This window comes from Gekko japonicus, unplaced genomic scaffold (genome assembly GCF_001447785.1).
Source record: "Gekko japonicus isolate JY-2015 unplaced genomic scaffold, Gekko_japonicus_V1.1 scaffold863, whole genome shotgun sequence".
NCBI classification, from domain to species: Eukaryota; Metazoa; Chordata; class Lepidosauria; order Squamata; family Gekkonidae; genus Gekko; species Gekko japonicus.
In genome coordinates this window covers 425,623-441,166 of record NW_015167563.1, presented here as the reverse complement: position 1 = coordinate 441,166, position 15,544 = coordinate 425,623, and the positions used below count along the sequence as shown (strand labels likewise).

At 42.4% G+C, this 15,544-nt stretch overlaps 1 protein-coding gene across 15 annotated transcripts in view; it reads right to left on the bottom strand.

Annotated features, from left to right (window-relative positions):
* MYOT (myotilin) overlaps window positions 1-15,544 on the bottom strand; it is a 114,641-nt gene that overhangs the window by 7,446 nt on the left and 91,651 nt on the right. For 4 of the 15 annotated variants that reach the window (XM_015413785.1, XM_015413778.1, XM_015413783.1 and 1 more), the window contains 3 exons: window positions 5,904-6,060; window positions 2,389-2,490; window positions 267-316 (listed from right to left, as the gene is read on the bottom strand). In XM_015413785.1, coding sequence (XP_015269271.1) covers window positions 267-316; window positions 2,389-2,490; window positions 5,904-6,060 — 309 coding nt within the window. Of the gene's footprint in view, window positions 1-266; window positions 317-2,388; window positions 2,491-5,903; window positions 6,061-8,051; window positions 8,643-11,387; window positions 11,516-12,800; window positions 12,935-12,981; window positions 13,058-15,544 lie in introns of those variants that run through there. The other 11 variants (XM_015413781.1, XM_015413782.1, XM_015413786.1 and 8 more) reach the window with 11 other exon arrangements.

Sequence of the window (15,544 nt, the reverse complement as noted above, 5' to 3'; positions counted from 1 at the left end):
AAATTATAATATATTTTTGCAAGGTGCTATTATTCCTCAAATCACCAGCATGCATCTTGAACTGTATTACTTCAAAGCGCTCAAATCCACCCCAATGAACAGGCAATTTGTATTTTGCCAGCTGCCCCACTGAATACAGCTTCACTTAACTAACTACACTAAATGCATCACTCCATATAAACTGTGTTTGCAGACTGCAGACAGTCTTGTATCATCAGAATACACAAAAGATACCTTGCACCAGAAAAGTGATGTATAGTAGTTACCTGCTTTGCGCTGTAGGCACCTGTAGTCTTGTGTTTTCTAAATTCTGCTGCTGGAAAGACCAAAACAGGTATGTTATCACTATCAGATCCTGCTAAAACAGTTACAACTGAGTCTGAGCTATACATCCAATCTCAGCAGCCAGCTTTTCAAAAAAAAGAAGAAGCCCTATTAAACAACTAATTTCCTAGGGCAACAGTAAGTTTCATTCTTTTACACCATCATCAGTAGTAACAATGTCAGCAGGAGTCACATGTGTGCCATGATGCAATTCTTTCCACTTATCAAAAATATTCTGGCAAAGATATAGGCCTTTGTTGGAGGAAAAGGAGGGATATTATCCCACTGGAATATCTGAAATAGGAGCTAGGGACATGGTGTCCTTCAGCTGATCAGGAATAGAAGTCATTTTAATACAGTACTGGCACAGCACACTGTTGTGTCCACTCACAAAAGGGTACCAATGGTAATTAACACATCTTAAGCTGGAAAATATTTTCCTTGTTAGATCACAGCACTAGCTAAACTTTCCAATAGCTTTTTCACTAAATCAGAGAAACATTTTCAGCAGCTGAAGTGTTTTTAGTCCTTCTAACAAGACCCATTTTATGTTAGCATTTTGAAGAACATAGCATATGTAATAGAATTCAATACCAGGTATAATTCAGGCACTGTGGTATTCCTACCATTTCAGCAATGAGGACAGTTAAATATAGGAAGTGCAACACTGACAGTTCTAAGTATTTGCAACATATAAACTCTGTATCAAGTCCTTCACATCCACCAAGGCTGCAATCCAAAAACTTTTACAAAGTCTGGTCATGATTTGCATAAAGATATTGGACACTATTTTTACAAAAACAATATCTAGAGATGATTTTATTTCAGCTATCTAGAATTAAAATGTAAAATTGATTTTCTCCGTAGACATAAATGGAGCAAATTTGCTATGTGGGACTATGTATGCCCTTTGCCCAAGACCATGTTATTCCTCTGGTGAAGCACAAATACAACTCCTCATTATAATAAAGAAATACTATTGCAGAGAAAAGTAAGGAATAACTATACCAGGTTGGATTCACTAAACAGCAAGACTAGCAGAAACAAGATAGGTATGCTAGCACTACAACCACTCACACAATACAATTCTACATATTAAAAGGAAGCTAAAATAACAGCCTCATGATAAGACAACACACACTACCTGATGTTCTCCTATAAGTGAGTATGTATATAACAATAGATTTCATTTGTGTTTGGCAAGATGCATTAAATGAACTGCTTACAGGCCAAACACAAAACCCTGCTGCCACACTCAAGCATGGTTACTGATCAGAAAATATTTTTTCCCCAGTCAAGGCTAATTACTCATCTCAAGCTGATCTTGCCTCTTTGTGCAATATGCAAATATCAGTTCACTAGTAAAGAGAAGAAAACACCCTAAGTTTTATTACAAAATGTGTTCCGTGCTCTTTACCATCCAGTGGAATTGTAAGAGCTGTGACTGGGGCTGAAGTACATGCTCTATCTAATGTATTTGAAAAACATCTTCCAGTGCCAACAAGTCACTAAGAACCTCTCGTTCCCAGGACACACTCCAGTCAAGGGCAAGGCATACACTATACATATTATGGAGAACCATTCAAGGTCAGCTAGGGGCCAGAATAGCCCTACTCACATTAACTAGGCAGCACACAAAACTGGATACAAACCCCACCTCGGCCATGACCTCAGCAGGTGGCCCTAGGCAAATGCCAATGGCTTTCCTTACTGGTTGCTACTCCCAGAAGCTGTTTATTTATCTGTGGAGTACCGGTTCTGGAGGATGTGTCACGGTATATTCTGTCTTGCCCCCTCTGTACAGAGCCTAGAACCAAATTTCTCACAGCACTCTTGAAGGGCTTAAACTTCTCTTCAGAAGCAGAGAGGCTGATTTTCTTCTCCGAGATACTGACAGTGGTGGTGTTTGCCTTGGCAGCCAAAAAAAAAAAAGTGAAAATTGTCATCTTAAGGATGATTTTTTAAAAGATCTGATAAGCACCTTCGGGTCTGGATATTTCAATGATGTTACTTATGAGTTATTGTTTATACTCAATGTGACCATACAGGACAAATGCTACCTACCTGCCCATCCTGTGCATTTTCCTCACTCTGCGCTTCGAACACAGATGCAGCATTTTGTGGTCCAAGTAACCGACGAGCCATTCTCTCCTCGTAGGTTAAACGCTTAACAGGGCAAAGTGAAAGCTAGTTAGAAAAACGCTGGTTGAATTTTAATTTCCATTCAGCATTACAGAGCGCATAATAGAAAATACAGAAGAGGGTAAAATAATAAATACATACTGAGCTAAGAAGCAAGCCATTTAAGCAGCACCTCTAGCCACTGCTGCCTGGAATCAATTGTTGAGAGCAGTGTTCCCTCTAAGCTGAGTTGGTGTGAGCTAGCTCACAGTTTTTTAGCCTCCAGCTCATACGTTTTTGTCTTAGCTGAGGAAGGATGGCTCCAGAGCAAATTAATTTATGCGATAGCCAAATCATTTGCTCGCAACTTTAATGCCAGTAGCTCACAAAGTAGAATTTTGCTCACAAGACTCCACAGCTTAGAGGGAGTATTGGTTGGGAGTACTTATTGGATAGAAGCAGCCTTTTATGGCAGTCTTTAATTATGACGAAGCAAAACTTCCATAAACAGGTATGGGGCTGAGAGAGACAAGCTCAGAATCAAGACAGAAAATATTAGAAGAGTGCATCCCTAAACCATGGTTACAACCCTAGCCTTCTTGCAATTCACAATGTCAAGTGACAATGTACAGGCTGCTGAACTGAATGCATGTTCAGCCACCAGTCTTGCACCTACCTATGCTTCAGGCAGGATAGTTCCTGTTCTCTCCCCCTCACTTTTTAAAATGCCACATGAATTTATCCATTCCTCCATTAAAAAAGGAGAGGGAGGGGAGGGGGAGACTGGATTTATACCCCGCCCTTTATTACCTGAAAGAGTCTCAGAGTGGTTTACAATCTCATTTCCTTTCCCCTCCCCACAACAGACACCCTGTGAGGTAGGTGGGGCTGTGAGAGCTCTCTCGAGAACTGCCATTGAGAGAACAGCTCTGAAAGAACTTATGACTGACCCAAGGTCTCACCAGCAGCTGCATGTGGAGAAATGGGGAATCAAACCCGGTTCTCCCAGATTACAGTCCGCACTCCTAACCACTACACCAAACTGAATCCACTCTTTTTATCCATTCTTCCAACTGAAAAAAAGGATTTTAAGACACTCAGTATGGTCTACAGATCGATCTCGCTGCAAGCATATAGACTATTTCTCCCCATGCCTAGTGGGACCCTTTGCATCAAGATACATTTGGAGTAATTGCAGGAGGATTGCTTCCAGAACTGTCCACCTGCTCTAGTAGTTTTACATCCATCTTCAACCTAAGCTTCTTTTTCCCAGGCAAAGAGAAGGCACACCATTTGAACAGCAATACTAAATTTAGTCTCTTAGATGAGGGCAGGAGGGAAAAGGAGGAATTAACAGGACCAGGGCTTTATAAAGCCAACAAGCAGGCATCAGCCAAAAATGCCCATGGAGAATAAGACATTGCCAGATTACCTACAATTGACATCACACAACAGAAGCTTGACAAGTATTCACTTCTTGGTCCAAGACAAGTCACTCATGCACAGACTGGACCGGTGGAAAGGGAAACTTGTGCTTCACCTGGAAGCCAGTTTCACTCTTAAGATCTGGCACAGACATTATTGCTAGCAAAGAATAAAAAGAGCATTGATTTGATATAAAAGAGCTGTTTAAATAAAGCATGCCTACTGAATGATGATTAAATGTATCAGTATGAACACAGCATGGCAGTTTACAATGTGATCCTCCCAAGGCAGGGTTCCACAACTGAAACTCCCAGCAATTTTTAAAATTCAATATTCAGTCCTAATTCAGATTAAGGGTGGATGGGGGCAGGGTGTCAAGCCTTCTGCTGTTGTTTTCCCATGGACCTGCTATTTCCCCAAGTGGGGCAAAGATAAAGGTAACCATGTCCATATATATTTGAAATGGTAGTAGGAATTAAATGCAAGCTCCTTCAAATATGAAGCAGTGCAGTTCAGGATGAGTTATGCCACATAGTTAAGCCAACTGTATAAAGCTGTCTGGCTCTTTCAGTACAGGAGAATAGGGTCTGAAGAACTTGTTTCTTTCCAAAGCATTTTAAAATGCACTTTTTGTCTTCAAGGCGTATTTGTACTCCTGAACAAGTTCTCACCGAAAAGCCAGCCAGATGAGAATTGCTTTCAAAAGTGCACAGCTAATACTGACGACATTAGCAGGTGTCCAGAGTACACACCCAAGCTCTCTTATTAAGCACGCCAAGTATTACAAGACCAGCTGCCAAACTCTGAAGTATTTCACTGTTGCATATACTCGTAGAATCAGTATTCTCTTACTGCAATCCTATTTACTAAGAAAGGGACAAAAATAAAGCTATTCTTTCAGCCTATTCCGTAATAAATGTATATATTTAGCCACTTGCAGGTTTCTCAGGATTTGTACAAGGGACCTACCTCTTTCTAACCACAAAGCTGATTTGGGCTGTGCTTGTGGCTATATAACCAGATCTAGGCACTCACCCTGGAAAAGATACGTAGCACAATCAAGCTGATTCTTTGCCTCACAAAAGCCACCAGATCAGAATTCAAGAAGACATTTTATTTGGATTAGATTGATAAATTGGAGGGGGGGCTCATGTTAAGAGATGGTAGACCATGCTTTTTGCAGTGTTACAGTATTAGTTTGAAAGTTGGTATAGGATAATCTAGTGCAATTCTTCTGTCCTAAGGCATGGTAATCCACTCAACAGCCACAATGACCTGCTCCTACAGCCCACATCATTCAGCGGGTTGGAGAAACCATTGCCCCAAAACCTATGGTTGTGCTATCATTTTTATAAGACTGAGGCTGTCTTACAATAGTTTTCATGATTACATTACAGACAAGGACCTGACACTGAAAACAGCAGCCCTGTGTTTCTCGCTTCTCTGTAACTCCCAGTTCAACTTGCATCCTGTAATGATGACAAGACACAGAGTAAATTGAACTAAATGTTACTGAGGGAAAGGAGATGCAGCACAGAGCAGTCACCCAAAATAGTGATTTGTAATGAGCAGGACTATAGTTTCACATACTTCGAACAAGTTCCTGATCACATGGTTACTTTGATCCTTTGCACTTAGGATTCTCCCACACACACCTCGGGCAACATCTATGAATCACAGAATTGCGTTCAAGAATGAGGTCAGAAGGCAGGCACTGGCCAATTCAAGAGACATCTTATCCCCAAATACTACCACTGTACTAGAATTTAATTGCCCTGGGGAAGCAGACCTCCAGTAGGATTATTCCAGTTCTGAAATTAGCAAATGGAATCTGCTTGATTGACACTGAACAGTCTGAGAGGACAGACAGCTTTGTGCATGCTCATTTGTTTTTAAAATTCACTTGAACAAAGTGGTTTTTATTAAGCAAGGCGTTAGCTTATTAAAATTGTTACAGTAGCCAAGCTTCACCTAATCCAGTTCAGTTGCTAACTTTCTAATCCTTCAGTACACACAATATGTATCTTTCTTACTTGGTTGCCGTTGTGGAGAAGGTTATCTTTGCATCGTAGTTTCCTTTCCAAGTCTTGAATGAGAGCGTCTTTCGTTCCTTGTATCTCTCTGTCAGAAGTCTTCTGCACTTGCTTGGTGCTGCTAGCTTGCTTCTTGTACATAGGCTTTGAATAACTGCTAATTTAAGGGGAAAGGGAGGAGACTCAATTTGGTCATTTGGCACTGATATCAGGTATTGTTTTGCTTCAGAATTACTGTTTTTACTCATATGCAAATCCATGCTATTTTAATCAATTTACAGAAATCTTAAACTGGAGTAACTCTGCATAGGATTGCACTCAAGTCAAGCAAATCATACAATTCACTGACTAAGCTCAATAGAATTATTAGCCTAATTTTTAGGCCATACCACTGGAAGCATTTTACTGTTCTTTTTCTGCCCATCATCTACAGTTAATGCCCATTACTTGTTATAGCAGGATTCATGGACTAGAAATCTGTTTCTGCAAATCATTCAAATTCCACTTTACACCTCTGCACTTATATAGAAGTAAATCTCACAGATTCCAAGGGAATCTCTTCTAGGTTAAGCGTGCTTTAGGATTGAAGCCCCAGAGATGAATAAAGAATCCTTGCCTCACATTATGTTGAGGTCATTTAATAAAAAGGTAGAAATATTTAGTAATTTGTCAGTAAAAACCATTAAAGGAATGCATTATATTTCTACAGTGTACTATGGCGGTTACCTCAGGAATGTGGTAAGCTTTATGCAGTTCTCTGAAATAGAATTCCAACTGGTATTAAAGTTCCCAGACTTCTTGTGTTCCCGCCACCTGTGTTTCAGTCCTATTATTAGTACCTGCCATTCCTCCTACCATTGTCCTTTATGCCCTTCCTTCAAGCATTAAGCAGAACACTGATGTCACTGCTTTTTAAAGCAGGAAGGATAGAAGGCCGGGTACATAAAAGTCTGGACATTCCAGCGTTTTGTTGTGAAATACCAGAGAGTTGTTGCTATCACCCATTCTGGGAGTGTGAGCACATACACACCCACCCATCCCCACTGTCATTCAAGAAAACTTGGTTGCTTCATTTCATTAAGGATGAGGAACAAGAACCTTCCTTTCCCTTTCATTTTCCACAGCTGGACCTTTGTTATATATTCTGCTGATTCAAGTCAGAGGATATATTGCCAAAATGAAATACACTGGAGAACAGATTCTACTCAAGTCATCGGACATGTTCCATTCATTGCACCCAAATGACGCTGCCACTTGTTCCAACCCACTTACTTAGATGTCTTCCACATGGGTTAACTGCACCAAGTTCAATGCTTTTGGGAAGTGTCCCCCCCCCCGCTTCCCCAGAGCACTGTGGTGCACTTGTGCACCTCCAGGGGTTTCCCCAGCTTTTCTCCAATCTTCCTCAAATTTGCTTTTCTCTGAAGTTTTGGGAAAGATTGCAGTAAAGCCAAGATGGGAAAAATCTCAATCTTCTGTCTTACATGGCAGCCATTTTCCTTGACCCTGTGACACAGCAGCTTATGCACTTTCAATGCAGCCTATGCTCATTCACTTCAATGAACTTGGAAAAATGTAACTTGGTAAGCAAATGTGTTTAGGACTTCACTGTAAGTCGCTTAGCTGGATAATCCTCCTCTAAGCAAGAGAAGTACTATCACACTCCAGAACAGTGTTAACCCATTTGTTTTATACAAGAAAAGCTGTTCACAGCAACCCCTTAATAAGAATGGCTTTCACCATAAATTGATCTGACTACACTTTTATTGTGTAGCAAACCAACTGTTGATAAAGCTGAGGGGACTGGTTTAGAAATCCACCTCAAGTATTCCCCATTGCAAGTGGCAGCTTGCATTTGTGTTTATGTTTTGTTTATCTTGTCTTTTCTTCTGTGAGGCTTTGGAAAATCCCACTGCTCTTACCTCTTTTCTCTTATCGGAAAAAAAAAACAGTAAAAAGCATCCCTGATAAGGAAAATAATAGCAGCTAAAGTTTGCCTGGCTTGGCCTCCCTGACTGCTTCCCACCACAGCATCAACACCTATGCTGAGTGGACAGGATTTGGTACAGACACACAATATCTGCAACACTGAGTGTTTCAAGAGCCATCGGCATACACAGAATTCAAAGCAAGGGAAAGCATACTTACTTGGATTCCACTGAGGAAGGACCTTGGCTATTATAATCAAAGTGGGAGGGCAACACGGAGCAAAGGAATGCTGCAGGGGACTGGTTATGCATGGATGAAATCCTCTGCCCAGACGAGGAGCTAGCAGGAGACTGTGCAGATGCAGGTGTTACGGGAAATGAAGCGCTATATGAAGGTGAGGAGAGCGAGATTGGCGAGCTCAATGACGAAGAGGAAGAAAACTTCTTCTCACTAGGGTTACAAGGCTGGATTAGAATGGAAGACTGCTTGGTTTGCCTGCTTGGAAGCGTAGCAGATGGTTCTGGTCCTGGAGGCTGCAGTTTCCCTTGATGTGCATTTTGAGACTGGATAAAGTGTTTTGGACGCTCATAGTTAAACATGCTTGGTTGGTACATAGAGGAAACAGATGGGAGGTTACTGACACTCATGGGGAAGCTTTCACAATTCTCCTGTGCTTTAGGTGAAAATGGGCTTTGGGCTGGTGGCTGGAAAGAATTGGATGATAAATTTTGTGGCCTTCCTTGGCTAGGTTCCTGGGTGGCAAGGAATCCCTGCCTCAGGAAAGAGTAGCTGTCTTGATGATGATAATCCCTTTAGGAAAACAATACAAATAAAAAAAATAAATGGCATGCCATTAACAACTAGCAAGAGTCCATCCAGTCCTAGAACTGGAAGGATACCAGTGAAGGATGTAGTCCAAGGCCTGTTTCTGACAATGGATTTTGTGCCAAAAACTTCCCTAATCTCTTTTCCCCCCATCTTAAGTCTTTCTACTCCATTTTTGTCCTTGCAAACTGTGTTTTACCACTGTCACCTACGACTTAGCAAATTTCAGCATTTTTCATATGAACACTGAAATACTGGACAGGTTTTAGAAGTGTTTAAAAACTCATATATTCCTGTAGACTTTGACAATTAGTTAAGAGTGATTATCAGCATTCACTTGTTTATGCTGGTTTCACTGAAACCATTATCCATACCCATTTACTTGTCTGTGAATACACTACACCCCCTCTCCCACTGAAATCAGCATAACACAGTAGTGCTTTTAAACAGACAACACCCTTTGTTTTTACTGAAAGGTATTTGGTCCTTACATGATCTGCTGTAGCAACCATTATCACTAGTCCCTCAGAGTAATACAGTCCTGCAAATCATTATAGGCCAATAATAACAATAGTAATTGTACTTCACTATATTTACCCAAAAGCTTTCCATTTTGCATGGAAAAAGGGAATGTGTCACTAACAAGTGGCAAGAAACTCACCACTAGCCTCCTCACCCCTTATTTCCTCCCAACAAGGAAGGCATCTAGAGTTTGTGGATCAAAAGACACCCTTGAAGACTTCAGAATAAACAGACTGGCAAGAGGCCCAAAACGAGTATTGGAAGTGTGTGAGACACTCCCATTAGAAGGGCTCAAATCTGACATCAAAAAGGTGGTGCTGTACATTTTTGTATGAAGACTCTTGCTGACATACTGTTAACCTACCAAAGAAACCATACAAAGCCCCTTATGGTTATTAGATACAAGGTCCACTCCAAAGAAAGTTAAAGGCATATATGAATTAAAATCAATGGAGTTTAGATACATTAATAAGTTTGGGAATATATACATCCCAAATAGCTTCCCAGGAACCAGTAGTCATGCTATGGATTTTAAAAAAGGGATAATTTTATACAATAACCAAAATATTTATGCAACTCATAAATATACCTAGAAGATTTATACAACTATTTACACTTGGGCATTCAAAGACAGTGCAATCCTAAGCAGAGTTATGTGATCTTAAAGCCCTCAAAGTCAATAGGATGACGTCAAGGATGTAACTCTGCTGAGGACTGCTTTGATAGTTAGCAGCAATTCCCACTATGATGGCAGCATTTTTTGAGCCCTGTGATAAGTGAATTATGTCCGATTAGAATCATAGCCACACAGGTCAGCTCACATAAATGCGTTCCCAGGGGCAGTAGAGATGGCTCACTTGGAAGAAGAGATGCTGTGAAAGGTAGTGCTGGAAATCTGAATAAGGCCCCGTCACACAGGCCGGATATGGGGGGGGGGCGTGGCTAAATGCCCAGGCGCAGTTTGATGCGCGATTACACGCTCAGACACGCCGGCACACCACGGGTCCTTCCCTCGGCGCCGGAGGGTAAACGAGGGACCAGAGGGGAATGCCGCGCGCCCGGAGCAATCACACCACGGGCATCTGGAGGCAGCCCAGCAGCCCGTGGCAAATGTTTCCTAGTACCTTGGAGGTACTAGTTTTTAAAGGTGCATTGTCGGCGGTAAGCCACAGGTGCGCTCCACTTCCCAGATGTTGGGGTGTGATCACGCCCGGATAATCCGCCCACCATCCGTGCCTCTCCCGCGGAAAGTGTGACCGGGGCCTAAGACTATTTTAAAACTCTTTAGATACCTTTAGATAATCTTTTAAAAAGGGGCTAATTAAATCTTTATTTAAAAGAACAACTATTTAAGAAACATAACAGTAAATACTTGAAGGATCATAGGTGTAACTAATACAGATTTAAAAATTCTGTGGTGGGGCAAACAACATGTTACACCCTGATCCTCCTGTATGCCGCCACCACCCCCCACTTGCAAAGAAAGAAAAGCAGCCTCAGAAGGGTGCTATTTTGAACAAACCAGCAAGGGTGTGCAAGAAGATGCTTAACCCCTTCCGTGCCAGCAGCTTTTCCATTGGAAAAATCACCCCCCACCAGCTGCTTCCTCCAGGACCAGCTGTTTAGTAGCAATATATGTACATGTATTTCTTTCATACGAGGCTCCATGAAGCCTCCAAGATATCAAATTATTAGCTTACGAGGTTAAAAAATTATTTCACGTTATCAAGAGAACTCACACACTAACTCCAGGTAAATAAGAAATCTCCAGGAACTGGAAGTAAAAAACCTTTCTACGCACCACCACCACTCTCGGCCATGAATATTAAAACTGAAAGTCTTTCGATTACTTTAAAAATGCTATGAAGAACAGGTAGAACGCTTTAATAGAACCACCCCCAGTCTAGAACAAAACGCCCCAATCCTCCCGCCCCCGGCCAGAAAGAATAAGACAAAAGGAGACCGGACCATAACTTCCTCCACAGGTCCTAGCATACATGTTAGGAGTTGAGCGTTTCCGCTGCACTCAAAAGCAATCGAGTTTCACCGCTAAGACGTTGCTAAAAAGACTCAAGAAGCTTGTCCCGGTAACAGAGTTACTGAAGACTCAACTCTACGGTGCTACTACGCTTGAATCAGATCTTATACCGCGGACAAACGAAGCGCGCGAAAACCTAGTTGGGAACAGCGGAACAAAAGCGGTCTTACCTACAGGCAAAAGAAGGCGCCACCTGAGGGCTTTTTAACCAATATTTGAGAGAAAGGCTGGCCATTCACTGCCCCCAGCCTACAGTCATTATAGCTCTCTCCTTGGTATTAATAAGCCCAGTGACTTTTATCTGCTGCCAAATAATGACATCTGATGTGCTCCCTTGTCCACCTCCCCAGACTAAGGTATCAAAATAAGAGTCTCCGCCCGGTCTCGGACGCGATCACCTACAACGGAACGGGTCAAGCGAATGGGAGAGAGAGCTAAAGTGACCTCCCGTTCGGTAGCTTTTTTTGCTTTTCTAAACTCGCGGAAGCAAACCTCATTGAGTTCAATCGGGCTTAGTTCCAAGTAAGGCACGGGGGGGGGGGGGGGAGCCTGTGGAGTGGGTGCAGAGGAAGGGGGAGATACTACAAGGAGCCAACCTAGCTGTAAATATCCGCGCAAAATATTCTGAGGGCCAAAAAGAAACCCTGTATTGGCTGGCGGGAGAGCGGCGCCGTTTGCTTGCCAAGGGCCCGCTTTAAAAAGGTGGGCGCGTGAGTGCGGAAGGAAACATTTCCCCGCAACGGCTTGAAGCAGCTGGCCTTTTCTTCGAAGTCCACTACCGAGAACGAAACGCACGAAAGAGCCCTTTTCGCTGAAGAGCACCCACAGAACAACGCGAGAGAGTCCGCATTTTCTTTCTTTTTTGCAGCCGGGTCCTGTGCAGAGTTCGACGACCTAACTTTGCATAGGAGCAGGTTGCTAGTACGAACGGTGGCGTTAACCAGGACTTAAATGTGACGGGCAACCTTAAAGGACCGGGTGGTATCCCGGGCGTTCCTTTTGAATCGGAACGATGCTAACTCTAGAGGCGGGCGGTGATTTGATCCCTCTTTTGCACTGGAAGGGAGCTTGCTGAGGACACGAACGGCTATAGTTAGGCAGCCTCGAGCAGGCGGGGAGTGCTGTAAGACGCAAAGTAATCAGCAGCACCCTGCTGGAATCCTCCCTCTCTCTCTCTCTCTGTGTGGCTCGACAGCAGGCGCTTTAAACCGAACTGTCCCAGTCAAGGGACTTTGATTTTGAAGGAGAGCAATCCGGCAATCCTTGTGCACGCGATCAGATTTCAGACAGAACAAAATCCGAGTTCAGTCCTTCCTGCCTTCCGGAGGGACTCTTCAGACAGCGCTCCGCAGACCACGTTCGGGCGTTGTGGCGCAGAGCCACAGAAACACCCTGAAAAGGTTTTTGTTCTTCGCGCCCGCGTTCCAACTGCTAAGCCGAGAAGTGCAAACACTCGGTTTAAACCGCCTTTCACCGGCTAAAACAAAAGCCAATTCAAACTCGCCTTGGCGCCCCACATAGCACGCGCCTTCAACATTTTGGCGCGCCAGCCCCGCAGAACCCTCCAGTCGCTCTTAGCTTACATGATGTGCTGCATCGCAATAAGGAAATAATCACAGTAAAGGCTACAGTCCTATGTCACCGAGTGATCCCGCCGTTCCTCCTAAGAGCTCCGGGCAGTGTAGCGGATACCTCCTCATCCCATTTTTATGATCACAACAACCTCCTGAAGTAGGCTAGGGAGAGTTCCTGGCCCAGGGTTACCTCTTAAAATCCATGCCGAGCGGGGATTGTGTAGCTGACATTCTGAGTCACGGGCCCCAGTGTCACTGAGCCTGTGGGGCATTTTGGGAATGGGGGATGGGCATCACCACAAAATAGCTGCCATGTGGGCCAATCACAGAATGGTTAGAGACTGCAGTCCAAGCACCCTCTTACAATGAAGGCTGCTGATTTTAAACCCTTACACCTTGCAGACACGAAGGTGATGCTCCTGCACTCTTCTCATGGACACCCTACTCCAGTGCCCTTTTAGAGACCGAGTGCCCAAACTGCGACCCAAAACTCACTTATTTATCGCAAAGTCCCAACACGGCAATTTAACCTTAACCTTAATACTGAGGTTTTACTTTAGAAAAAACAACTCATACATTAACTTAAGATGATCCAAACAAAGTAAGGAAAGCAATCCCAAATGCTTACATTTACTTAAAATTATTTGGCAGAGAATTCGACACTTTAATTATAGTCTGGGCCTGGCTGGGGCGATGGCATGTGTGCCCACAGAGAGGGCACCCGTGCCATAGGTTCGCCACCACTGCCCTACTCCAATTCAGTGGAAGAAAGCCAGGAGCAGCTATTTGCTTTGAGAAAGAGATATTTTGGGAAATAATTAAATGGGTGCCAAAAAACCAATGGGCACCATGTTGGAGATCACTATGCAATGTAGACATACTTGGGAACAAGGCCCACTGAAAACAGTACGACTAACTTCTAGTAGACACTAATTGAGCTGAGTGGCAAAGTAGACTGTTAGCAGCAGTTATGCACAATCTGGAATTGGGACTTTTCTTGACACAATCTTGTCCTTATTTCTTTTAATGATGTAGAAAAATCAATTTTACAAATCAAGCGTCTTATACAATTTCAAATAATCATCAAAAATCTCAAAATGAAAAAAATCAAAAATGAGATTTTTGATGACTATTTGAAATTGTATGATGCTTGATTTTCAAAAGGAACAGACATGATTTTAAGCACAGTGACAAAGCAAACTCTTATCTTCGTTTTTTAATGCTTAAAGTGGAAGTACTTGCAGATAGTATATCTTGAAAATCCAAGTCCTCTCATTGTCCTGCTTCCATGTTCTGATTAATGTCTGCACGTACTTTCTAGGAAAAAAACAACCCCCAAAAAATCTTGGTATGAAAGCTACTTTATTTTTCTTTTCTTTCCTGTTCTCTTCCAAGAGAGCTGTGTGTCCAATACTGCTAGGGACATACATGGCTTCTTTGTCTTATATTTCCACAGAGATCTTTCCTCATTTTTGTCTCATCCCAGAAGACCTTGGAGAAATTTGAAACCCTGTTGTGTGTCTTAACCATAACCAAATTAGATACCAAAAATCTACAAATTCTTTCCACCATTTTAAGACTGGGGGAAAATAATTCACAATGATAAAGCAGGCTTATCTCATGCTTGAAGTCATACTTCTATTAATATCCTGGCTAAGGAGGAACCTGGGAATCTTGAATGGTCGCATACTGCTTCTGAACACCAACTGACCTGACTCTGATCATTTATTAGCCAATAAAGGACCTTGCTAAAAAGAGGTCAGTTGTGAGCAACCAGAATCATTTTACAGCAGGTATAGCTTAAAAAGCCAGACATCTTGTTTTTTGCCACTATTGTTTTTATATTTTTATGCCACTGTAGCATTAATAAAGCTTTAAACCAGAAGAATCTGCAAGGAGGCAACTAGGTTAATCTGCACAGGTGTCTTCCTATAGGATGATACTGACACTTTCTGATGTGCTGCCAACGGAGGGGATTTTGCACTACACAACTACTCACATTGATTTCAACTGGACAAGTTGAGCACAACTTCAACTGGACAAGTTGAGCACAACACCAGCACATCAGGAATCTGGATAATTACATTCCATTTAGTTTAAAAGTAGGAGCTATTAATTTTTCTACCTTTTTTGCTGCTTAAGCTGAAGTAGGTACTGAACAACCCTGCAACTGTAGTCCAATGTGAAAATCATTCTCTGTTCTTCTCTAGGTCTTCTGCATTAAGGCCTCAATCCTAGATAAACCTATTGACTTCAATGGGATTTATGTGCAGGAAAGCATGCTTTGATAGGGTATCTATTGATTTGGCCATGCACTGCCAACATGCTGTTCCCTTTATGTAAACAATTTGGGTGCCAATGAAGACTCAACAGCATTTGTTTTGCAGGATCTCCTAGGTAACAGTTTTTTCATGACATCATTGCAGGTTTATTCCTGGCCATCATCACTGTAAATGTTGAACACGTTTTTTGAGGGGGAAAACACAATGCCATTGCAAGCAGTGGCACCCTGCTATTTTGATCTTGGCTTCTCTCCAAGAAATGGCGGGAAATATGAAAAAAAGGCTCACAAAACTGTCTAATGGGCAAAGGGGAAACTTGCATATCTTCCCAGTCGTGTTATGCAGAAGCCCTCCCCAAATGTGGAGCTCATACATCTCACAGGGTTGCTTGGAGGAAAGATTTTATTTACTTCATTTATCATCTGCTTTTTTGACTGAGATTCAAATTGCAGTGAGGTGTCTGAGTTACCT